The sequence below is a fragment of the Xenopus laevis genome, chromosome 6L, assembly GCF_017654675.1.
Source record: "Xenopus laevis strain J_2021 chromosome 6L, Xenopus_laevis_v10.1, whole genome shotgun sequence".
NCBI classification, from domain to species: Eukaryota; Metazoa; Chordata; class Amphibia; order Anura; family Pipidae; genus Xenopus; species Xenopus laevis.
The window spans coordinates 142,758,175-142,785,222 of NC_054381.1; the positions used below are offsets into that span (position 1 = coordinate 142,758,175).

The window sequence follows — 27,048 nt, forward strand, 5'->3', positions numbered from 1 at the left end:
CTGTGGGATAGCAGGTATAGTAGGGAGAGATGGTGCTATAGTAACAGTGGATAATAGTCTCTGGGAAGGGAGTGTGACTGTGGGATAGCAGGTATAGTAGGGGGAGATGATGCCTATAATAACTCTGGGAAGGTAGTGTGACTGTGGGATAGCAGGTATAGTAGGGAGAGATGGTGCCTATAGTAACAGTGGATAATAGTCTCTGGGAAGGGAGTGTGACTGTGGGATAGCAGGTATAGTAGGGGGAGATGATGCCTATAGTAACAGTGGGATAATAGTCTCTGGGAAGGGAGTGTGACTGTGGGATAGCAGGTATAGTAGGGAGAGATGGTGTCTATAGTAACAGTGTGATAATAGTCTCTGGGAAGGGAGTGTGGCTGTGGGATAGCAGGTATAGTAGGGGGAGATGATGCCTATAGTAACAGTGGGATAATAGTCTCTGGGAAGGGAGTGTGACTGTGGGATAGCAGGTATAGTAGGGAGAGATGGTGCCTATAGTAACAGTGGGATAATAGTCTCTGGGAAGGGAGTGTGACTGTGGGATAGCAGGTATAGTAGGGAGAGATGGTGCCTATAGTAACAGTGGGATAATAGTCTCTGGGAAGGGAGTGTGACTGTGGGATAGCAGGTATAGTAGGGAGAGATGGTGCCTATAGTAACAGTGGATAATAGTCTCTGGGAAGGGAGTGTGACTGTGGGATAGCAGGTATAGTAGGGAGAGATGGTGCCTATAGTAACAGTGGATAATAGTCTCTGGGAAGGGAGTGTGACTGTGGGATAGCAGGTATAGTAGGGGGAGATGATGCCTATAATAACTCTGGGAAGGTAGTGTGACTGTGGGATAGCAGGTATAGTAGGGAGAGATGGTGCCTATAGTAACAGTGGATAATAGTCTCTGGGAAGGGAGTGTGGCTGTGGGATAGCAGGTATAGTAGGGGGAGATGATGCCTATAGTAACAGTGGGATAATAGTCTCTGGGAAGGGAGTGTGACTGTGGGATAGCAGGTATAGTAGGGAGAGATGGTGTCTATAGTAACAGTGGGATAATAGTCTCTGGGAAGGGAGTGTGACTGTGGGATAGCAGGTATAGTAGGGAGAGATGGTGCCTATAGTAACAGTGGGATAATAGTCTCTGGGAAGGGAGTGTGACTGTGGGATAGCAGGTATAGTAGGGAGAGATGGTGCCTATAGTAACAGTGGGATAATAGTCTCTGGGAAGGGAGTGTGACTGTGGGATAGCAGGTATAGTAGGGAGAGATGGTGTCTATAGTAACAGTGGGGATAATAGTCTCTGGGAAGGGAGTGTGGCTGTGGGATAGCAGGTATAGTAGGGAGAGAATTTTATTAAAATATTAAACAATTACAAAAGAAATACAATTACATTTCAATCAGATCAGAAGTAAGCAATAAATCAATAATACATCAAAAAGGAAAATAAACATTCCTGCAAAGCATCATGTTTCCGCCATCAGCCCATAAACAAGATTTAACATTCTGGTTATGTTCATATAATGCATATCAGGAGCCATCTTTATGTTTTTTTATTTAAAGACTTGTCAGAACTTTTGCCTCCTGATCTTTTCACCTGAATCCTTATACCTGTCTCATGGCTCTCAATCCCTCCTTCCTCCTCCTCCTCCTCCTCCAGTGACTCCCAATCTGCCTCCTGGGATTCAGAAATCTCTTCCCTCTTACTCTTTTTCCTACTGGAAATAACGGAAGGGAGACTTTTCCTTTTCTCAGGTGTTTCCTCTATTCTCGCCTCTTCTTCCTCTGCCAATTCCCCCCATGATTTCCCCCCTGGCAAAACAAACCTATTTTCAGTTTCAATGGGAATTACACCAGGGCACTTATTCTCTTTAACTTTCTTCTTTGATTTGCTGCCCACCACTTTCCACTCATCCCTTCGTCTCCCCTTCTCATGGGACATCAGTACCTTTGTCTTTTTATTCCCTTCACTCTTCCCTGTGTCACTCTTCCTTCCATCTTTCTCTGCCACCTTCCCTCTCACCTCTGTTTGGGGCCCTCTAGCTGTTTCTCTTACCCCTTCTGCTCTCTCCTCCCTCCTTGTCTCAGTCTGTGGCAGGTTCTCCCCTGGCATTGGGTTGCTCATCTCCTGTGCCAAATTGGGACAAGCTCGCTGAATGTTGCGCCAGGCTTCGGGGCATGATCTATAAACATGGCCTGACTTCATGCACAGGTTACACTTTATTGCCTGGACACATTCTTTGCTCGGGTGCCCAGTCTCCCCACACAAAGCACATTTCTGTACATTACATTTCATGGCATAATGCCTGTTGGACCCACATTTATAGCATAGTCTGGGCTGACCCACATAGAAGCAGACACCCCTTGTTTTCCCAATGAAAAACGAATTTGGGAGATGACTCTGAACATTGTGCTCTACATGCAGTTTAACTTGGACTTTATATCCCCCCGTCCAGAAACCCTCCTCATCAAACAGTCGCACCAGGGGGGATAAGACAGTGCACTGGCGCCTGAGCCATATGAGGACGTCCTGCTCATGTACCGTCTCATTCTTCATCATTATAGTCACTACTTTAGTTTCAGGTTTGGAGACAGGTATTACCCTAAACCCCTCCCACTCCTTGGCCTCTTTCTTCAGATGATACCTCCTCCAGAATTCCTCTAACCCTTGGGATAATTTAAAACTGACGTCAAATTCAATATCTGTGACACTTGTTAGAGCATAAATATCTTGTGGGGTGAAATCCAACAACTGTTTAATTATGTTTCTGGCAACAAACCTGCGCCCCGGGAAATCCTCTCTCTCATTCTCCCACTTAATTTTAACTACATTTATTCTCTTATCAATCTGATCATCAGAGTCATCTTCCCTCTCACGTGCGAAGAACCTCCTCCCTTCCCAAACATTACCACCAGCAGCCCTCTCACTCCCACCTTGCACATTGCTCTCCCCAGCAGAATAAACACCATTTTTCTCCTCCCCTCCCCCACTCACTTGCATTGCATCAACCACATGCACCTCAGCTGCACCTCTCTCTGCAACTTGCTCCACACTGCCCCCAGCACTCACCGCATTCATTGCACTCACTCCCCCTTCAGCCAAGCAGCCTCATCGCTCACATGCATTGTATTAATTGCATTTATTGCATTCATCTGCACCTCACTGCCCCCAGCAGCTGCACACACATTATCAGTATGGTTCTCAGGATTATGTCCAACACTATTATATTGTGTAATGTCTGTAGCACTGCTACATTCAGCAACAGTTTTTGAACCCTCTGTTTCATTAAGCAGTTCAGCAACTTTAAGCAGAGTCTCAGCAGTCACTTTGCCTTCCTGCATCTCCTTAAACCTCTGCCGGTTGCCATAAAGCTCCTTCCATGGCTCAATAACATTCAGAATGTCTTTAATGTAAGTCTCGGTCTCCTTCAAATCCTTATCAAGGAAAGTCAACTCCCGTATAACCTGGTTTCTCCTCTCTCCTTTCAGCGACTGCAGTTCATCTATCAGATTATCAATGTCTCTGTTTAAACAGTTTTGTTTATCTTCCAAACTCCTCAGGTCCTCCAATGCTTTAATAATAGTGTCATATTGTATCACAGTCTCACTCACTTTGGGAAAATTCCCTTCACTCACTTCTGCTTTCCCCATGGGGGTCACAGTCATTACCTGCTCAGTGTCCAGGGCCACACGGTTTCCATGTTCCTCACTGGCAACCGCCATTTCCAGGTCACCCAGAGCACTTTCTGCAACCTCTAGGGCCATACTGCACTCAGGCTCCATGTTGTCTGTAGCCATCTCCTGGTTGGTCAGAGCACTTTCTGCAACCTCCAGGGCCACACTGCTCCTAGGCGCCTCACTGTCAGCAGCCATCTTGCAGCCATCAGACTCCACTCTCTCCTCCTGGCTTGCCTCTGTTGTAGCTCCGCAGCTCCCTGCAGTCACTCCAACACCAGCCTCCAGTTCCACAGAGTCAGAGTCACTCTCCATGCCGCTTCTTTTCTTTTTCTTTCCTTTAATGGAGCAGGAAACCTTGCCCTTTGTTGTGCGTTCCACGGTCACCTCTATATTAGGATCAGTAGCCCTCCTGCTACTGCCCAAACGGGTCTTCACTGAATAACTTGCAGGCATAATCTCCTTCTTCCCCATGGAGTGGGGAAAGGCAATAAAAACAAAGCAGAAGTGTCTACAATACTAACCCCCAGACCCAGCCGGGCCTAGGAAAAAGCCACAACTCCACAGAGCTCTCCAAACACCTCCTCACAGTAGCAGTAGTGATTAGAAAATGGCCTCTGGGAAGGGGGTGTGGCTGTGGGATAGTAGGGAGAGATTGTTCCTATAGTAACAGTGGATAATAGTCTCTGGGAAGGGAGTGTGGCTGTGGGATAGCAGGTATAGTAGGGAGAGATGGTGCCTATAGTAACAGTGGATAATAGTCTCTGGGAAGGGAGTGTGACTGTGGGATAGCAGGTATAGTAGGGAGAGATGGTGTCTATAGTAACAGTGGGGATAATAGTCCTGGGAAGGGAGTGTGACTGTGGGATAGCAGGTATAGTAGGGAGAGATGGTGCCTATAGTAACAGTGGATAATAGTCTCTGGGAAGGGAGTGTTACTGTGGGATAGCAGGTATAGTAGGGAGAGATGGTGCCTATAGTAACAGTGGATAATAGTCTCTGGGAAGGGAGTGTGGCTGTGGGATAGCAGGTATAGTAGGGAGAGATGGTGTCTATAGTAACAGTGGGATAATAGTCTCTGGGAAGGGAGTGTGACTGTGGGATAGCAGGTATAGTAGGGAGAGATGGTGCCTATAGTAACAGTGGGATAATAGTCTCTGGGAAGGGAGTGTGGCTGTGGGATAGCAGGTATAGTAGGGAGAGATGGTGTCTATAGTAACAGTGGGATAATAGTCTCTGGGAAGGGAGTGTGACTGTGGGATAGCAGGTATAGTAGGGAGAGATGGTGTCTATAGTAACAGTGGGATAATAGTCTCTGGGAAGGGAGTGTGACTGTGGGATAGCAGGTATAGTAGGGAGAGATGGTGCCTATAGTAACAGTGGATAATAGTCTCTGGGAAGGGAGTGTGGCTGTGGGATAGCAGGTATAGTAGGGTAAATGAAGCCTATTTCTGCACTTTTTTGTATGGAGTGGTTTCAGGGAAAATTAATTGAATATTGTTGAGAGACCAGATACACTCTATCTATAAAGAGCTGGATTTCCTTTTTGTTTTGTTTTTAGGCTGCTTCTGGTAAAGTGCTGCCCAATCTTGCACCTTTGTCACCTTGCCTCATGGCTAAAAAGGAAGGTGGCTGCTTGTGTGCAGCATAGGGGCCTTGGCCGGCAATAAGTGTAGAGGCCCCACTGCTCCTTGTAATGACAGGTGCCCCTTCTGGTGCCTAAGGAATGAATATGGCTAAAAATGTGATATTTTAATTACTGAACTTATTGCACCAGTCTAAAGTTTCAGCTTCTCAATAGCAGCAATGATCTAGGACAATCAGAAAATGAGGTTTGTCTGTATTATAAACTGATACTACAAGGCTGATTATTAAATTCTGATGCTAATTGCACTGGTTTCTGTGCTGCCATGTAGTAATTATCTGTATTAATTACTAATCAGCCTTATATTGTGACATTTCTATTCTATGTGTACTGTATATTGTGAGCGGGTCCCTAAGCTCAGTAAGTGACAACAGCACAGAGCATGTGCAGTGAATCAGCAGAAAAGAAGATGGGGAGCTACTGGGGCATCTTTAGAGACACAGATCTTTACTGCTAAAGGGCTGTGGTTGCCTTGGGCTGGTACAGAAGCACAAAACATAATGGACAACATTTCTCTTTAGTTAAGCTTTAGTTCTCCTTTAACACTTTTGTGAATTCCCCTCTTAGCGTTTTTGCCGTGACATCGGAGGAACGATGGGAAGTAGCCATTGACTTCCTTATAAGTGTCCACGGGGCACATGTACAATCAATGACTAAATATGGCTGGTTCCTCTTTCATTAAAATAAATATGCAAATGTGCCTTGTCATGGTTACAAGACGTATGCAGTCAGAAGTTATCTAATGCTGAACAGGACAACGCATAGAAGGGATTCCGACTCTTGATGACCCTAAAAAGAACCATCTCACTCACCATTACCATTGCAGCAAGTGGCTGGAGGAATAACTGCCTGGGATATCACTGGCTACACCCAGTCCTGGTTTCCTGGAATCATGGGAGTATTTGCCAGTGGAAGAGGATCTGGATGGAAGAGCACAGTGGGTTTCTGTTGTCTTTGTATAGCTCTTGGGTTCACTATTGGTTCCATCATTTTTTTACTTTTGCACCTTTCTGGAACATTTACCCCTACTGTGTCTTTGATTGTTTCCGGCCTATTCGCAGTTCTTCTGTCCATTCTCTTCTTCTTCTATAAGACATTGCGCTGCATGGGAGTCATCTTCCTGCTCTCCTGCGGGATGAGAGAGGGTAGGAAAGGTGTGATCACTGCTGGTGCTGGAATTGTGGTCTTTTATAACATCAAGAACATTATTGACAATCTCAGAATCCTGGCGGACAGCATCACCTGTGACTTGGAATCAAAGCGCCTCTCCTTGAGGGTGATGCCTTTCGAATTCTACAGAGATGCCATTGTAAGGGTTTACAAGGAGGGTAAAAATTTTTTCGAACCATTTGGAAATTTTGTAACTGACCAATTCCAATGCCGTCTTTCCATTTTAGACAAAGACCTGGAAACCATGGTCAATGAAACGAGGCACCAAATTGATGATGTGGTGGCCAGCATAAAGCATCTGATTGATATTGCTTCTTATGCAGGTCACATAGTCATCCTTCTGCTTGGCATCTCCATTGTTCTCGTTGGAACTAGGCTCTTTGTAAGGAGGTTCTTGAGCCAAGACAGTAAATACTTTGAAAACACGTACATTACAAAAACCTTTGTGAGCTATGATAACGCTATGAAGGAGCAGAATGAGGCAGGCGTCTTGCCCCTCAACAAGAAGGAAAGACTTAAATACATCAAGATCCCATGTCTAAGGATTCCAAAGAAGGAGCGCAAAAGGATGACCCTTTTTCTTGTGCCGGTCTTTATTAATATCACAGTGTGGGCTTTAATCACGTTTATAGATCTTATGCTCTACTGGCTTATTGTAACCGGAAGCACCCATCTGCAAGAGATGCCTCCTGTCACTGTTCCAATAAACGTATCTCTGAATGTAAGTACTCAATCCTTGCGGCCATGTATGAACAATGAAGTGCTTAGATACAGGGCTGTGTTAATTTGTTCTGGTGCTGGGGGCAAAACATGCTTTGTTGGGTCCCATTATTTATATAAAGCAGGATCCCCAAATGACGATCATTAGGGCAAATGGTCTGATGCCTCTGAGATTTTGGCATTAGGTAGAATATAGCATTGCATGTCTATAATGGTCCTCTCAGGATATTAGTGAATTGCTTTAAATGAAAAACGAAGCGTTCCGAGTGCCATCCCACCGGCTATTTACATTCTAGCTGACGAGAAGGAATTTCAGGGGCATTTGTTGTTAGGCGACTAATCTAGTAGCAGCTCGTGCCACCACCCATAGCTTTCAAGGGCTTGTGTAAACTTGATGGCTTTCTAGTGCCTTGTGTCCCTTAACTCTCCTGGCTTGTAACATGGTTTGCAGGTTAGGTGCGTGTCAGGGGACACCTATGTGCATAACAACTCTTATCCCCTGGAGATAAAAATGCTATGTGTAGTAAGTCATGTAATACTGTGTTTGGGAGCATACAGTCATCCTACAAAGAAGCCATCCATTCTCTTCTTTGATGGTATCATGAATATTGGTAGACAACTAATCTTTAAAATGTCCTTAGGGAATGTGGGTCCAGTGAAGGCCCATAAAGCCTGGAGTCTGGTGACCAATCGGAAATAATACATATAAATATGTTTATTTATTTGTAATTGGGTTATTACACCTGTTTTCTCTAACTTTCTGGTTTACAGAATAAGGGGACGATCTCCATTATTACAATTAGCAAGGATTCCTCAAATATCCAGAATAGCTCCTTTCAGATTCATCTCTTTGACACCAAGTGCTCTCCAAAGCCTGGAATCTCTCTCTTGAATTCATGGATCTCCCTTAGCATCATAATTCTTATTTTGTTTCTCTTCGGATTCCTGTCTTCTTTTCTTACTCAAATCAAATTGCTGCTTATAGCGTCTTTTTACCCAAGCAAAGATCTAGAACGGGTAAAGTATCTTCATCGCAAAATACTCAAGAAAAGGGTAGGGTCCTCAGCAAGGAGGCAAGCACTGAGAGATATTGTATTAAAGGTAAGAAACAATGGCATTATTTATCATTCTGTAGCCTTATGTCCTTCTGTTAGCTTTTCTCTAAGTGCTATAGAAATGAAAAACTTGTTTCTTCAGGTTCCTAGGGTAGGACATGGTGGGCAGATTATTGAGAGGGACTAAATGTCGGGACTGGGCATACCTCCAGAGTAGGGGTGCACTGAATCCACTATTTTGGATTTAGCATAACCCCCTGAATCCTTCATGAAAGATTTAGCCGAAACTAATCTGAATCCTAATTTGCATATGCAAATTAGGGGTGGGAAGGGGAATCTATTTTTACTTCAGTGTTTTGTGACAAAAAGTCACGCCATTTCCCTCCCCCGCCCACAATTTGCATATGCAAATTAGGATTTGGTTCAGCCAAATCCGAATCCTGCTGAAAAAGGCCGAATCCTGTCTGAATCCCGAACCGAATCCTGGATTCAGTGCATCTCTACTCCAGAGTGGCATCAATGATCAGGATGCAAGGTGTAAAACCAAATATGAGTAATGGATCATGTTTTAAATTTTCAACTCTATCACCTGGATTGTGCCCAAATGTGCAGCACTTAGAGCTCCCAGTATGGAGGGCAAGAAATTGTAGCAGAGCCTTTGATCTGCAGATCTGTATTCATAGGATGAGAGTGGTTGGTGGCTTGTAGGCAAGAGCTGTCTGGATACATGGCAGTATGGGTTCCTACAAGAATGAGTAAATAAACTTTATTACACCAGAATTCAACCACATTATCCTGATTCGGCCCATAATGTTGGTGGCCAAATGTGCTGTCTTGGTAATCTAGCCCAACAAGTGGATCTTACAGTGCACGTCCACCTGAAACCACTTTCTTTTGCAGGCAAGCTTCTGGATTCCAATACTAGCAAGTGAGCAGTTAACCCATGAGAACTTACAATGGCAGGTGGAAAAATGTGATCATCAGAACATAGACCATGGGACTCACTCCAATCAGGGATTTGTAAATCCAGTATTTGAAATGGAGACCACATGACACGGCTCATCTTCTCCCACTTTTCACATAAACAAAGTCATACTCTACCTGACATGAAGATGAGAGTGAAGCATCAGAAGAAGATGATGATACATGATTCATAATGTTCTCCTGTCTGTCTGCCATTATCCATTCTATTGCCGTTTATTTCAGCTGTTACTTAACATACTGTACAATGAATATTAAAACAAAGTATATATAAGCCATAACGCTCTGAATCACCGCTAGTGTTCTTTAAGATACAGGCCTATGCTTATGATTAAGGGTGCCTGTGCTCGAAACGCGTCAAGCTAGATGTGATCCGTGCCTTTTAACATGGATTAATAAAGTTTCTGGATTTTAAAGAACTCCAGCGCGTGGAAATTCCAATTTTTTCCTCTTCCTGCTTCCGAGGATGACAGAGGTAGGGCACCTGTATCAATTCATGGATTACTATTGATGTTGACATGATAATGGCTTTTCTCAGTGCTTTCTAGACTTTAAAGGAGAAGGAAAAGTTGAGTTTACTTGGGGGGTGCCAAAAGTTAGGCACCCCAAATGATTGTATTGACTTACTTGAAACCCCGGGCTGGTGCTCCTATCAGCAGAAAACTGCACCGGTCCGGAGGTTCTTCCAGTGAGCACCATGGAGAGATCACTTCCTTCTTCTTCTTCTTCATTCAAGCCGGTGCTCATGGGCAGTAGCGGGAACTGCTTTTGCCCCAAGAAATTTGAAGAAAGAAGAAGCAGGAAGAGGATCGATCCGTGGGGATCACTGGAAGAATCCTGGGCCGGTGCAGTTTTCCACTGATAGGAGCACTGGCCCGGGGCTTCAGGTAAATATATATATATATTGTATTTAGCAGCATCCTCAAAATAAATCTGCACGCACTCCTGCAACCATGGCCATGGAGGTTAAAAATGTAACTTTATTCCATATTAGTTAAAAGGTATGCGTCCTAACGCGTTTCGTATCGACAGATACGTAGTCATAGGCACTTGTTAACAAAATAACCGTTACAACAATTTAAACCTAATTAGAGGAAATGACGTCCTGGTTGACCCTGCTTAGGGTACTCCCATCGGACTCAATACTTAAAAGCAATTAACTCTTAACAAATTGGAATGTTACTACTACAAAAAGTCATCATTTGAAAAAATGTACAATTGGAAAAGATTACAATCTAGAAAAAATTACAAATAATTCATTCCTACTTTATACAAAGCATGCAAGTCTTAATAAAACATTTCTGTGTGAATTTTAAATTCTAAACTTTAATTATAATTTTTAATTTATAATTTAGCATTCTAGCCAAACTTAATACATTTTAAATTTCATGGTTAAAAACGACTTCATGCTTTTTGATTCTACAGAAAACTCTACATCGAACAAGCTGAAGGTCTAAATCTATCACTTAAACACATACATTATTACTTTTTAACTTTTTAACAGATACATTGTTACTTCCTAACACAGACTCATATTGAAACCTTGTTACATGATCTCTAGTCATGTCTGTTGACTAAAGTGTCACAAATCCATACATATTCGACAGTTCATATTCCTGCCTGCTACTTATGGTTGATACAAAATTGGGGACCTACCAACTTTAAAGTGATGTTTAAATTAATTCCAAAACCCCTAGTGTCTCCAGGTAGGTATCATCATGGCGGATGCTGCTAAGGACAAGGCTGTAATACAAAATGGATGCATTTTTTTGCATGAGCCCTAAAGGGTGTGCTCTCTCATCTTACCTGATACCTAAGTTAAGGTACTTGTCAATATTGTACTTGTCTTTTGCAAATTGTACTTTTGTCTCTTGCAACCCCCTGAATCCTATTGAATTTAGGTGCAATCATAGCAAAAAACAAAAACAAGGGGAATTAGAATCTATAGGGATCTTAGAGGTGAGGAATGGATGAAGTTTCCACATACTGTAATGAGAATCTGTAGGGTGTTGCCTAGAGAAGGTCAAATTCTGTCACCTAGGACACAATGGTGGTGACCCCCCTATGCCCCCAACAAGCCTTGAAATGGAACTCTGTTTAACATTACAAAGGCTTGACTCATTTCTCATCCTACAAATCTCATGCTATAAATATCTAAAAACTGCTTATATGCACTACATGGAAAAAAGTATGTGGACACTATCATACAATGACAATCTTGGCAATTCCTCATTATTAGCAACCTTTTGAGGGAGGCTCTTTCTTGTTCCAGCAGGATAGTAACCCCATTTACAATGTAATGTCCATACAAAATTGGTTGGTTGAGATGGGAGAGGAAGAACTTGACCAGCCTGCACAACCCAATCAAACATCTGTGGGATGAATTGGAATGCTGATGTGATCATTGTCCAACCTCTTACTTATGAATGGAAGCAAATCCTATCCATCAAGGTTCAAAAATCTAGTGGAAAGTCTTTCCAGAACAGTAGAGGGAGGACTAAATTCATATTAATACCCTTGGTTTTAGAACGAGAAGTTGGAAAATCAGGTGTCCACATACCTTTGGCCATGCAGTGTACTTACAGCCTTTGGATTTTTAACCATGTTTTCCCAATAAGGTACTCTCTGATCCTGAAGGCTCAATGTAAATGGCCACTCTGCCCCAATACAAAACTGTCCCAGGAGTTGACCTGCAACAATTGGTTCTGCTTTGGTCCTGATATTACTATATGAATAACAAAGCAAAGCAAGTGAGTATGTGCAACATAAAGATGAAATGATGCATGTCAGCAAAAGACTCAAATTTGGAATCACATACCAATCAATACTGGCATCCAGAGCCAAGGAGCAGTACAAGCCAAAAAGAACATAACTAAGGGATACATCACAAATTAGTGTAATTAATTTCTCTACTTTTATTATTGTGCAGGCAGTGACCTCCTCCTATTATCTATATCCAAAGAAAACATTTAAATAGAAGGGCCACTTAGCTAATGAATTAAGAAATATTGGAATCTGCTAATCAAATAACTGAACAAATAAACATTTTAGGAAAACTAGTTTAATGTGGCTAAGGAAGGTAGAAACAGTATAGACTAGTTCATTGTCCTCCAGCCTAACATGAGAGGAGTTTATAAAAGGATAAGGGGGATATAAGGAGTTGAATTCCTGTTTGTAAACTATGCCCAGTGGGGGGGATGTGTTATGGCCATCCCTTAGACCAGGGGTCCCCAACCTTTTTTTTCCCGTGGCCACATTTAAATGTAAAAAGAGTTGGGGAGCAAGACAAACATGAAAAAGTCCCTTGCGGTGCCAAATAAGGGCTGTGATTGGTCATATAGTAGCCTCTAAGTGGACTGGCAACCTACAGGAGGCTCTACTTGGCAGTATACTACGTTTTTATGCAATTAAAACTTGCTTCCAACCCTGAAATTAAAAAAAAATAAGCACCTGCTTTGAGGCCACTGAGAGCAACATCCAAGGGGTTGGTGAGCAACATGTTGTTCACAAGCTACTGGTTGGGGATCACTGCTGTAGTCTATAAAAGTGAATGGATCCAATAGTTCTTTTTCTTAGGACTCCACTGCTGAAGGGTGCGGATGCTGGTGGATGGCCTCAAGCAGTAGGCCTTAGTAGAAGCCTGAGTTAGAAGACCTCAATAGAGAGAAGCCTGGATGGTAGGTCAGCCAGAATGGAGGTAGAGAAGGAATGTCATGAATGAGGGCTTGTAGTAAGTGTCAGTGTTATAGCACACTCCAAATGTGAGGCATGCTTAATTAGTTAGAGCAGTTGTGTGCTCCACCAAGGATATTGTAGTGTAGAATTGTTACCCAGACGGCACTTACCAGATTGTGGGGCTTCCTGTGGGTAGGGCCTTGGGTGCTCCTTAAAATCCCTTGGAGGGAGACATGTGTGAGTCAGTTTGGAGACACTTGGAGATACTTTACCTCCAATATTCCAGCAAGGGTCCCAACTTTGGGGCATATTTACTTACGTGTGAATTTTTTCGCTTCTGAAGGCGGCTCTGCCTAACTTTGTACAACTACATCAGCGAATACGCGTATTTATCAATATGCAAAACTTGTCTCGGCAAATGAATGATGGCGTACTTTGGCCAGCAAAAATTCGCCAGCACAAAAGTTACTTTCTTCCTAGCAAAAATTTGTTACTTACGCTTATGCAGTGGCGTAACTATTGGGAGAGCAGAATTGCACCAGGGCCAGCTCCACCTCGGGGCCCCTCTGAGATAATGCCGTAGCACGGTGGTAAGTAAACTGTGTATTTAGAGGGGTGGGGGTGCATATCCTGTGCCCTGACCCGCAAGACATTGGTTACGTTACTGCACTTAAGTCACTTTAAATAGGGCGGGTACATATAGATCAGATATGCGTCTTTATTAGTGATGTTCTTGATATTGCTGGAAGTGGCCAGTTATTAAAAGCAAAATAAAGACAAAAGATATCCTCTATTGTCCTAGACATAAGCCCACCCAATGTGTCATGAGCTTCAAATGGTTAAAAAAGTGTCAATAACATATATTTAACAGTTGCCACATAATCCCTCATTAAAATATGAAAAAACACTAGCGTTTTTTCTTTTTTAATGACTTTTTTTTGAGTACAGGACTGACATAATAATGTTGAGGACGTAGCTTCATCTTATCAATTCGCCAAGTAGAACCTGGGGAAATAGACTTTGACAAAAAGGGTAACGTTATTGGAAAGTTCACACTTTGATATATTTGCAGATTAACGATCATTTGCCTGGCGAAACATCCAGGCCCGGATTTGCGGAAAGGCCACCAAGGCCCAGGCCTAGTTCGGCAGGATTTTAGGGGGCGGCATGAAACCCAACCACACCCTCTTTGATTCAGAAGCTCTGGGGCTGATCATGAGATACAATCGTTTTTTTAAAATTTCCCATGCACCAATCCCCATGCTCCCAACTTGATGATGAAAATTTGTGCACGTGCCCAAATAAGGGGAGGAGACAGGAGTGATGAGCGGCAGTGGGCCTAGGGGTGCCCGCTATGTAAATCCGGCCATGGAAACATCTCTAGCTCTGAGCTTTTTCTCTAGCCAGTTGTCTTATTCGCCGTTTATTAAATTGCCAATGTCCCTGAGAATTGTCAATTTGCCGAATTTTCACAAAAAAAAAAAAAAAGAGATTCGCTCTATACTAAATTTGCCTACAGAAAGACTCACATGTAGCAGTGCTCCACCTGGAGATACCCTAAACATTCCCCCCATTTAAACACCAAACCCTGGAGGTTGCAGAAGGGTTTCTGTTTTTTTTATGGACTTGTTTTCATTTGGAAACATATAAACCGCCAGCATTGGGAAATGGCAGGGTAAAATATGAAGGCAAAGTCATGGGCTCCTCCTGTGCTGCAGAACTGAACTCAGCTGCACAATGCAAGTCTGTATACGGGAATATTATTGAGCCATTTTTGCTCCAAACAAATATAGCTGCTTCCCACAGACCCAAAACACACAAATCTACTTCCCTCTGTGTTATAAATGTAACCCACTGACTAAGTTCATCCTTGGAGGCTGCAGTTGTGCAACCGTGAGTCACCCACTGATTGGGAAACTTCAGTTAGTGGCTAAACTGCAAATATCTCTTTTATTCTACAGTCGGCTCATCTCATCTCAGAATCAAGTCTGAATCAGTGTGAAACAAGTGCCAACTGGGATCTGACTCTGACAATTAATGGATGAAAACATTTGGCACAAAATGTGACCAGCGGTTCTGTCTAAGATTCTAGCAAAGTTAATAAGCTCAATGTTGGCACTGAATTATTATTGAAAGGGGTTGTTCACCTTTCATTAACTTTAAGTATGATATAGAGAGTGATATTCTGAGACATTTTGCAATTAGTTTTCATGTTTTATTATTTGTGGTTTCTGAGATATTTAGCTTTTTATTCAGCAGCTTTCCAGATGGTAATTTCAGCCATCTGGTTGCTAGGGTCCAAATTATCCTAAAAATCATACCATATGGATTTTACTAAGAGACTGGAATAAGAATAGGAGAGGCCTGAATAAAAAGATAAAAAATAAAAAGTAGCAATAACAATACATTTGTAGCTTTCCAGAGCATTTGTTTTTTGGAGTGTGCTGCAGGTAGGGGGGCTAGGTGAGTCTTTAACTGCTCTTAAAAGGGAAGGAAACCTAGTCGGCGCAAACCCCCCACCCCCCCTCCCATTTGTTGCCCACCCTCCCTACTCCCCCCTGGCCTACCCGTCCCGCTGGGCAAATGCCCCTAACTTGTTACTTACCCTTCTGCGCAGGTCCAGTCCAGGGAGTTCACAGATGACATCTTCTTCCACGCAATCTTCTTCCTGCTTTGAACGGCGCATGCGCAGTAGGAGCATTTCGCCGGTATGATCTACTGCGCATGTGCGTGACTTTTGGCGCATGCGCAGTAGATCCGTACCGGCGAAATGCTCCTACTGCGCATGCGCCAAAACGCCGGTCAAAGCAGGAAGAAGATCGGTGAACTCCCTGGACTGGACCTGCGCAGAAGGGTAAGTAACAAGCAGGACGGGTAGACCAGGGTGGAGGAGGGAGGGTGGGCAACAAATGGGAGGGGGGTGGGGGTTTGCGTCGACTAAGTTTCCTTCCCCTTCAAGGGTGGTGGCACATGCTGCTACTGGGGGAGATTAGGCCAGCGACAAATCTCTTCTTCGGGCGACTAATCTCCCCGAACTGCCTTCCCATCGGCTAACATGTAAATGGCCGGTGGGATGGCACTCGGATCACTTCTGCTTTCCAAAGTCGCCCGAAGTTTCCTCGTGAGGCAATTTTGGGTGACATCAGAAAACTTGAGTGCCAGTGTCAGACTGGCCCGGCGGGACACCGGGAAAAAACCCGGTGGGCCCCGACCCTCATGTGCCCGGGCCAGATCCCCCTCTCCCGATGCTCGGTGTGCATTCGCGCCAATGGGGTGCCGTTTCTGTATGCGCAAGGGGGATGAGGGGGTCGGAGGGGGGCCCTGGTCAGCAGTCCCAGTGGGCCCAGGGTCCCCCAGTCCGACCCTGCTGAGTGCCATCCTGCCAACGATTTACATTTCTGCCAGTGGGAAGGCATTTACGGGAGATTAGTCGCCAGAAGAAGAGGAGATTTTTCGCTGGGCGACTAATCTCCCCCAGTAGCCTTGTGTGCCCTGGCCCTTACATATCAGGGCTATAGAGGAGCACAGGGCTGGCCTTAAGCTGTTTTGTGCCCAATCAGGCCCCACACCAGGGGGCAGCGCAGGTAGCACATACAGCTGCCCAGCCAACCCTGATAGGCCCATTCCTCCCTCTCTGGTTACTTGCATACCTCCCAACTGTCCTGTTTTGAGTGGGACAGTCCCGCTTTTAACAGCTCAACCTGCAGTCATTTGCACTGAAATGTCCCGACTTTGTATTTGATCTCGTGCGCTGAACAGTCAGAAAAAGATACAATGTTTCTAAATTAATTGGCTTTTGGCAGAGAGCCCGGAATAGATACTTAAGATACTTTTGCAACAGTTTTAAATAAGCAGGTCTCTTGGGGAAACTGTGGGCAATTTACCTTCATTAGCAAAACTATAATAACACATAAAAACAACAGAAATGCGTTCAAACTTTCATAACCTGCCAAATTTTGTAAAATGGACATGGTAATTGGGGGGCGTGACCACAAAAATCAGCATGTTCTGTGCGCCCTCTTTCTGTTTCTGAAATGTTGGGAGGTATGTACTTGTGTCCTGCTAATTCCTCTCCTTCTCCCCTGTCTCTTTGTGCTCCTCTATCCTCCCTTCTCTCTCTCTCTCTCTCTCTCTCTCTCTCTCTCTCTCTCTCTCTCTCTTCCCCTGTGTACCCCTAATTCCTCCCCCTCGATCTCTCCATGTACCCCTATGTCCCCCCTGCTCTCTCTCTTTCAATGTGCCCCTATTTCCTCCCTTTCTGCTATCTCTCTGTGCTCCTCTATCCTCCCTTCTCTCTCTCTCTCTCTCTCTCTCTCTCTCTCTCTCTCTCTCTCTCTCTTCCCCTGTGTACCCCTAATTCCTCTCTCTCTCTCTCTCTCTCTCCCCTTGTGTGCCCCTATTTTATTCTTCTCTTCTATCTCTGTGTGCTCTTATTTCCTCACTTCTCTCTCTCTCTCCCCATGTGTGCCCCTATACCCTCCCTCCTTGCCCACCCAGCCAGCCTTGAAACCCCCTGCCAGCCAGAAGCACTTTGTCTAAGGGGCTCCGCCAAAATGGTCCCAATTGGGCCCCGCAGTTGATAAGCCCAGCCCTGGAGGTCCACTGGGGGATCCTCATCAATGGAAAACTTCTGGATATGGCTTCAAAACAACCATCTTTCCCACAATTTTGGAAGTCCCACTGTGCACATTTATCACCTGGGCAAAAACCTTGTGCTTTATTCAAATGTAAAATGCGACACATAATTAAAAATATTGTATAGTATTTATTATTTAAATGTAGAATAATACTGATGGTCCTGTCTTATATAGCTGAGTGAATCCTTTTTACATTAGTACACATTTTATTTGCTTGCTCTTCATCTGCGCTGTGTTAGATGTGACGTTTCCCTAGAGAGGAATGAAAAACAAACTTGTCACATATACAGACATCATATACAGACATGCAATACGATAGCTGTTTCTGATTACCAATAAGCCCCATGTACAGTATCCCTTCATACTACAGACCTTGCAGAATAACACAATTTAATGCAACACCTTACTGTGACATTATTCACAGCGTGTGGAGCAGGAATACAGTATAAAATGCCCAAATAGAAGTGTATTTGTTGGGAATTTCCTGATCTGCCCTTATGAACCCTTCCTAAATCTGAGATAGAACAACCCATGCCCAAGCCTAATGGTATAATGATGTCAGATAGGGACAGGCTCTTTGTCTATAATGTTACTGGAAAACCCTGTCCCCACATTGTTCTGACCCACTTAGAAAGAATAGTCAAAAGTACAAATGGTCACGTAATTCAGTTGATCATGGAGTTTTAGCTCCGGTATCTCATACTCTACCTTGTTCACAGTATGTAGAGCATCGAGGTAGATTTCACATTATAGTTGAATCACTTCTCCTTTGTATGGCTCTCGCTGTACTGCCGCTGGCTGGCAGACCTGCACCAAAATATCATCATCATTATTATTATATAGGAGTAGTTTAAAAGCAGGGTTTGAACACGTGACATCAGAAGCTCATTATGCGCATACGCTACAACATGGCTGCTCGCAATGGGAGCTCCCAGTGCTGGTTTCCTAGCTCTAGGGGGCAATTTTTTAAAAAAAAAAAAAAACTACTTTTACCACCAAAGAGAGTGCGGGCTTTATAATCCCGCACCTTTTGTTGGAGATAATATTTTTCCCAACAGGTGCCTTTTAAGCAGGAACTGCAGTGAGGGATTGGCTCTGCTTGGCAGTCCCCCGCCAGTCTAAATGTGAGCGCGCCTAACTGCAACTTGTGCACGCATGCGCATTAACAGAGAGGAATGAGGGGAGAGCGTCTGATTGGAGGGCAGTGTCTGATGGGCAAGGAGACCATCGGATGGGAGGGGAGAGAAGAGAGCGCAACACAGGGCAGTGAGCAGGAACTAAACAGACAGAAGATGGTTTTAGAGGTTCATGCCTGGCGCCCCTATGTTGTTTCTCCCTATGCAGGTGCCTCTCCTGCCTTTCACTCCTAGTTCTGGCCCTGCCACTTGGGGATATTTCCTGAGGAAAAATGACTTGTTGATGCTCTCAGTCCTCACTCTCACAGTCACTGATTTTACAGGGAGGCCTACTGATTTACAAAATTAGCGCTGGGCGAATTTATTCGACAGGCATAGATTTGCGGTGAATTTCTGCATTTTGCCGTCCACGAATGTTTTCACAAAGCTGCGGCGAAAATTTACCATGGAAAATTTGCCACAACAAAAATAAATTGTCACATGTCAAAATTGGCGCGAGCATAAAAATTGTTGTGCGTCAAAATTATTCAGACGCCCATTGACTTTAATGCATTTGGACAAAAGAGTTGCATGTATTAAAATTGTCGCTCGTGTCATTGTTGCACGTCAAAATTATTTTGAAGCCCATTGACTTCAATGCGTTTCGAACATTTTTGCTGTTTCGCAAATTTTTTCGGGGTTTCGTGAATTTTTTGGCAAAGCGAAATGGGACAGATTCGCCCATCACTAATCAAAATTCATATTTGTGCCAGAAGTAGCGCGATTGTGCTTATCATATACAAACCTTCCACGTATCCACTGAAGCTACTCTCTCAAATACTGGCCGCGGCACGATGGGTTGTGGCTTTATACTGGTTGGCCCCCAAATTATCTTTACTACAATTGGGGGCCCATTTACTTAGCTCGAGTGAAGGAATAGAATAAAAAAAGTTTTTTTGGCTACTTCGACCATCGAATTGGCTACTTCGACTCGAACTAAAAATTGTTTGAATATTCGACCATTCGATAATCGAAGTACTGTCTCTTTAAAAAAAACTTCGACCCCCTACTTCACCACCTAAAACCTACCGAGGTGCAATGTTAGCCTATGGGGAAGGTCCCCATAGGCTTTCTAATGTTTTTTTGGTCGTAGAAAAATCGTTCCATCGATTGACTAAAATCCTTCGAATCATTCGATTCAAAGGATTTAATGGATTTTTCGTTCGATCGAACTAATTGCGGATTTATTTATTTATTTTTGAAAAGACTGTTAAAACGCATAAATGAAAAGATATAAAAAAAATGCAATTCTTTGTGCAGAGGGGGTGGTGGTGATCATGGATGGTGAAGTAGAAGGAGTCACATCTTGGACTCATGTTCAAGAGAGACTGTAGTAAGTATTGCAGACTTAGTCATAATGGGGCCCCAGAATCGAGGGGCCCTGGGCAAATGTCCCTTTTAATAAAGAGCCTTTAAATGTACTTTTAGTATGATGTAGAGAGTGAAATTCTGAGACAATTTGCAATTGGTTTTCATTTTTTATTATTTATGGTTTTTGAGTTATTTCGCTTTTTATTCAGCAGCTCTCCAGTTTGCAATTTCAACAATTTTCTGATTGCTAGGGCCCAAATTACCCTAGCAACCATGCACCGAATTGAATAAGAAACTGGAATATGAATAGGAGAGGACTTGAATAGATAGGTGAGTCATAAAAAGGAGCAATAGTCATATATTTGTTGCTTTACAGAGCATTAGTTTTTAGATGGGGTCATTTGAAAGCTGGAAAGATTCAGAAGAAGGCAAATACTTAAAAAACTATAAAAAAATAAAATAATGAAGACCAATTGATTAGAATGGGTCATGCTAGAAGATGCTTTAACTTAAAGGTGAACCACCCCTTTAAAGGAGAAGGAAAGGTTAAAATTAATTAAGCTTTATCAGAAAGGTCTATATAAATACACCAGTAAACCCTCAAAGTAATGCTGCTCTGAGTCCTCTGTCAAAAGAAACACTGACTTTCTATTGTGTACACATGGGCTTCTGTATCAGACTTCCTGTTTTCAGCTTAAACCTCCAGGGCTAGGGCTTGAGCATGCTCAGTTTGCTCTTCTCTCCCTCCTCCCTACGGTAATCTGAGCCCACAGCTATGAGTGAGCAGGGAGAGACTCAGGCAGGAAGTGATGTCACACCAAGCTAATACTGCAGCTCCTATCCTAAACAAACAGAGAGCTTCTAGAGCTTTATACTCAGGTATGGTAAAACATTCTACAGAATAAATATAGCATTCTAGCTTGCACTATTGCAGCTAATCTATTGGCAATAAAATGCCTCCATAGCTTTCCTTCTCTTTTAAGATGACCCTGCCCTCACCAGCAACACATGACATTGGCACAGGCTACAAAGATAATTTATATGGACAAATAAAAGTATACGATGATATGCCTGTGCCCTTTAAATCAAGCGTATGATGAAGCGGTTTTCTCTTCGTGGTTAGAATTTAGGAATGAAAATAATCAGTGGCATGAACAGGTGGTTAAATGCTGGCAGCGAAGTGAATACATATTGGCTGTTTAATTAGGTTAATGCCAAATGATTACAGTAGGAAGCAGAATAAATATATTCATTGTAACACTGGCAGTGCTGCAGCAATTGCCGTTTATTGAGAAGCGATCACAGACCAGGCCTGATGGTATGACATGCTGATCTATTTATTAACACACACACAGGGCTGATGAACATGAGGTGCTCTGTTTGTTACAGACATCTGCCCATCAAACGAAAACGACAGCCCTCGTTCCCAGCATCAGATGTAGAGGCGTCTGTTACCTATTCACATTATTGTAACTGCGAGAGGATGGGAAATAAATGCTAATGGCAAACCCAATGGCTGGTAATATGACACCTACTTCCACATGCGACGGCCCTGCTTTAGCAAAGATCCATTGTATGTGTATTTATTTTATACAGGTATGGGATCTGTTATCCAGAAACCCGTCATCCAGAAAGCTCCGAATTACGGAAAGGCCGTCTCTCATAGACTCCATTATAATTAAATTTTTTAAAATGATTTCCTTTTTCTTTGTAATAATAAAACAGGACCTTGTACTTGAACCAGACTTAATCCTTATTGGAAGCAAAATCAGCCTATGGAGTTTTAGGGGCAGATTTATCAAGGGTCGAATTTCGAAGTACAACAAACTTCAAAATTCGACCATCGAAGTAAAAAAATTTGAATTCGAATATCGAATTCAAAGTTTTTTCAGCAAATTTGGCAATCCTGCGGTCGAATAAAAATCGTTCAATTCGATTGATTTTAGCGTACGATAGAAGGATTTTTATTCCATGTGTAAAGACTTAGAAAAAATGTTGTAGAAGGTCCCCATAGGCTAACATAGCACTTCGGCAGGTTTAATTTGGCGAAGCATTGAAGTCGAAGTTTTTTTAAAGAGACAGTACTTCGATTATCGAATGGTCGAATATTCGAACGGTTTTTACTTCGAATCGAAGTCGAAGTACATTTGAAGTCGTAGTATCCTATTTGATGGTCGAAGTATCTAAAAAATTACTTTGGAAATCTAACTTTTTGTACTTCGAAAATTCATTCGAAGCTTAGTAAATCTGCCCCTTAATGTTTACATGATTTTCTCGTAGACTTAAGGTATGAAGATCCGAATTATGGAAAGTTCAGTTATCCAGAACCACCCAGGTCCTAAACATTCTGGATAACAGGTCCCATAACTGTACTGGTTTATTTGTACTACCAAGGGAGGTTTAAAGGTAAGACAGAGAGGGCATTTGTGTACAGACCCCAGTTTCAGAGGGGCTATTATTAGTGATGGGCAAATTTCTCTTGAAAAATTAACGAAAAAACTGTGATAATCGAAAAATTTACGCTCGTGTCAATTTTGACACTGACGCTAAAGTCAATGGGCGTCTGAATAGTGTTGAAGCGCAGTGATTTAGACGGAATCGGCTTTTCAGATACACTTCCAACATTTTTTGACGTCTGCGAATTTTTGTGGGAGATTCACGGGTTTATTCGCGAAACACAGAAATTAGAATTCATGCCTGGCGAATATATTCACACATCACTAGCTATGATATTTAACCCCTCTGATGCCTAATATTGCCATTATCTTAAATATATACATCAGGATGTTCAAGACTACTACTACTACTACTACTACTACTACGTGGAGCTGAACTTTCACAATAGCCATAGGCTACAGGCCCTCAACATAATATAAAATCAGTTATTCAGGACATGACTACACCTGTCACGTGGTTCACCTTTAATTTAATTGTGTGTTTGCTATAGAATGGCTAATCCTAAGCAACGTTTTAACTAGTCTTCATTATTAGTTTTATATAGTTTTTGAATTATTTGCCGCCTTCTGATTCTTTCCAAATTTCAAATAGGAGTCACTGACTCAACCAAAAAAACTCTGTAAAGCTACAGATTTATCGGTATTGCTACTTTTTTATCTTTCTATTCAGAGCCTCTCCTGTTCATATTACAGTCTCGTAATCAAATCGATGCGTGGTTGCTAGGGTAAACTCAAAAATCACAAATAATAAAAAATGAAAACCAATTGCAAATTGTCTCACAATATCCCTCTCTGAATCATACTAAAACAACCCCTTTAAACAACTGTTTGCTTCTGCGGGCTGTGGCAGTTGCAGGCTGAACTTTTCCCCGTGTGCTTTCCACCATGACCCCTCCATTTTCCTCTTCCACCTCCAGCACTTGCTTTTTAAAAATGTGCTTTGTGGGAGGGCGGGCACAGGCCTATAAATAAATACGCCGGGTTAGGGTTGAATGTGGGTAGCAAATGGGTGGGTAAGGGTTGGATGGGGGTAGCAAAGGGGTGGGTTAGGGTTGGATGGGGGTAGCAAAGGGGTGGGTTAGGGTTGGATGGGGGTAGCAAAGGGGTGGGTTAGGGTTGGATGCGGGTAGCAAATGGGTGGGTTAGGGTTGGATGGGGGTAGCAAATGGATGGGTTAGGGTTGGATGCGGGTAGCAAATGGGTGGGTTAGGGTTGGATGCGGGTAGCAAATGGGTGGGTTAGGGTTGGATGCGGGTAGCAAATGGGTGGGTTAGGGTTGGATGCGGGTAGCAAATGGGTGGGTTAGGGTTGGATGTGGGTAGCAAATGGGTGGGTTAGGGTTGGATGGGGGTAGTAAATGGGTGGGTTAGGGTTGGATGCGGGTAGCAAATGGGTGGGTTAGGGTTGGATGCAGGTAGCAAATTGGTGGGTTAGGGTTGGATGGGGGTAGCAAATGGGTGGGTTAGGGTTGGATGGGGGTAGCAAATGGGTGGGTTAGGGTTGGATGGGGGTAGCAAATGGGTTGGATGGGGGTAGTAAATGGGTGGGTTAGGGTTGGATGTGGGTAGCAAATGGGTGGGTTAGGGTTGTATGGGGGTAGCAAATGGGTTAGGGTTGTATGGGGGTAGCAAATGGGTGGTTTAGGGTTGGATGCAGGTAGCAAATGGGTGGGTTAGGGTTGAATGCGGGTAGGAAATGGGTGGTTTAGTGTTGGATGTGGGTAGCAAATGGGTGGGTTAGGGTTGGATGGGGGTAGCAAATGGGTGGGTTAGGGTTGGATGCGGGTAGCAAATGGGTTGGATGGGGGTAGTAAATGGGTGGGTTAGGGTTGGATGCGGGTAGCAAATTGTTGGGTTAGGGTTGGATGGGGGTAGCAAATGGGTGGGTTAGGGTTGGATGCGGGTAGCAAATGGGTTGGATGGGGGTAGTAAATGGGTGGGTTAGGGTTGGATGTGGGTAGCAAATGGGTGGGTTAGGGTTGTATGGGGGTAGCAAATGGGTTAGGGTTGTATGGGGGTAGCAAATGGGTGGTTTAGGGTTGGATGCAGGTAGCAAATGGGTGGGTTAGGGTTGAATGCGGGTAGGAAATGGGTGGTTTAGTGTTGGATGTGGGTAGCAAATGGGTGGGTTAGGGTTGGATGCGGGTTGTCAATTTGTCAATCCGCATATGAGGAGCGCTCAGTCCTTCAAGCCACACGTTCCAAATCAGGCGCTGCCTATCGTTACAGGGGAAGTCTGGCGCTACCACCACCTCCTGACCAGGCCATAACAAAAAATGGTCACTTTGCACCTTGATGTGTGTTTTGTCCACTGAAGCAAATCTCCTAGAATGGAGCACCCATCTGTGTGTAGCACTGCCAGCAGATCAAGCTAGGAAGTACCAGTGGATAGAAGGTGCTAGGGAGTAGAGGGCTTCCTTGGGCCAGATGTTGAATTCCATGTTCTGCTCAGGGGTGTAACTACAGAGGAAGCAGACCCTACGGCTGCTGGGGGGCCCAGTAAGTACAGGGGCCCCGTTAAGCCCTAATTTATATACAATTTCAATACATATTGGTCAATACAGGTCAACCTCTAGACATTTTAGGGGTCTGAAAAATAATTTGCTTTGGGGCCCAGTAATATCTAGTTCAGTAGCGTCACTAGAGGGGGGCGGGCCCTGGTGCGTGACGAACAGCCAGGCCCCGCCCCCCTCTGTACAGCCGCATTTGCCCGCATTTGTCAGTGGCGCGTGAGCTGCCGGGGGGCCTTGGCCCGCTCGCACCCCCTGCTCCCCCGGTAGTTCCACCACTGATCTAGTTCCACCACTGGTTCTGCTCCACTTATCGCTCCAGCATGTGCACCTGGGCATTAGTAAATGATCCCACTCACGGCATCTCTCTGGTGTATCCGGCCATAGACGTAATCAGCGAATGGCTTCCGAGGAATGTACTTTCCATGTCCTTCCACAGTATTCAGAATTCCATTCTCATACACCACTCTGCCTCCGGCGATGGTCACCAAAGGGACCCCGTGACACTCCATCCCTTCAAATATGTTGAAGTTCACAGCTTGATGGTGAGTTTTGGCAGAAATGGTCCTGCAAAGAAAAGGCGACCAGTTTTGGTTATTAATTTTTTTTAACTTTTACAAGATGATAGCATATATATAGATATATAGATAAAAGACTTGAGGGCTTGCAAAGCAATTTCAGGATACACAGTATTTGGCAGGTTTGATATACAAGCAAGCTGGATGTTTGTATGAACCAAACTTAAAAGGAAATTATATTTATATTTTTTTTAAAACTATTTGCCATTTCTAAAACTGACGTACACTGTATAGAATATAAATAGGTAAGTTGCTGCATCATTACATAATGAATTTGGATTCAAAAGGCAAAAGTTCATCAAGTTCAGTCCCTCCAAATTACCCCAGTGTGCACATATATATCTACATACACATAAATATACAGACCTGTCGTGTCACATAAATGATGGCACAGATGACATTTTATATATAATTGTGTTATTGAACAATGACATCACATATTTTCTTGTTTCAAATGTCAGATGGTGATGGCCACTATATATCCAATAGGGAAATTTATAGGGAGGTACCGAATCCACTATTTTGTATTCGGCTGAACCCCCAAATCCTTCGAGAAAGATTCGGCCGCATACCGAACAGAATCCTAATTTGCCTATGCAAATTAGGGGTGGGAAGGGAAAACATTTTTTACTTTCATGTTTTGCATATGCAAATTAGGATTTGGATACGGTTCAGCTGGGCAGAAGGATTCGGCAGAAATGAATCTTAGATGGGGGACGTTTGGCCCTGTAGAGAGTGCTACAGAGATGCTCTATCGCTTCCACAAATTCCAGAAAGAGTGTATGACCTCAGTATACCACCAGAAATCACAGTGTTGACTTTAAAAGGTAAATGTAGGGACTGCACACTCAAAATTTTATAAGGCAAAAGTTTATTACAAAAAACTGGGCCATAGCTGAATATGTGAGTGTAATTTTGTAAATGTAATAAACTTTTGCCTTTTTAAATTTTGAGTGTACAGTCCCTACATTTATCTTTTGATGAATTATTTTTGGAGACTCTACTTGGGCGGTCTTCATGGGACATGCACCTCACTATTAAATTGAAATTGGGTGTGCGCCTTCTAAAAATCTAATTTGTTGACTTTAAAAGGGTCTCCTCTACCCTTGAATCCCTAAAGTTTGGCAATTGTAGCACTATCCTACTCCTTGGTGGAGCACAGAGTTGCTTCTTCTAGCTACCCTATCTAACACTCCTAAAGTGACTAACTAATCCCTCATTAATGGAGGGCACTCCTACTTTCCACAGGGGTGCATCACTCACCTCAGGGTGTGTCTTCCTTAATAACACATTCCACTTCAGGCTCCCTAGCACCATTCACTCTTTTCATAGTATGATTCCAAAGAGGCTAAAACTTGGGGTTGTCTCCCCATCCTAAACTAGAGAATACCCCTTGGTCAAAATTGATTTCTCCCTTCCACAGGGCAGGTCTGCAGTTGGGGCTAACTCACAGTAGGAACATAGTCCCCTTAC

At 43.4% G+C, this 27,048-nt stretch overlaps 2 protein-coding genes across 2 annotated transcripts in view; one reads left to right on the forward strand and one right to left on the reverse strand.

Annotated features, from left to right (window-relative positions):
* The first annotated feature begins 5,909 nt into the window (after positions 1 to 5,909).
* On the forward strand, positions 5,910 to 9,670 carry LOC108718596 (dendritic cell-specific transmembrane protein). Its single transcript, XM_018266925.2, has 3 exons — positions 5,910 to 7,199; positions 7,970 to 8,299; positions 9,154 to 9,670. Exons 1-3 carry the CDS (start codon positions 6,201 to 6,203, stop codon positions 9,304 to 9,306), a joined length of 1,482 nt encoding a protein of 493 aa, XP_018122414.1. The 5' UTR covers positions 5,910 to 6,200; the 3' UTR covers positions 9,307 to 9,670.
* A 7,984-nt stretch (positions 9,671 to 17,654) lies between these two features.
* dpys.L (dihydropyrimidinase L homeolog) overlaps positions 17,655 to 27,048 on the reverse strand; it is a 32,395-nt gene continuing 23,001 nt past the window's right edge. Inside the window, 3 exon segments of the mRNA NM_001094978.1 lie at positions 17,655 to 17,798; positions 18,255 to 18,353; positions 25,357 to 25,564. Of these exon segments, the coding sequence (NP_001088447.1) occupies positions 18,294 to 18,353; positions 25,357 to 25,564 (268 nt within the window). The 3' untranslated portion in view covers positions 17,655 to 17,798; positions 18,255 to 18,293.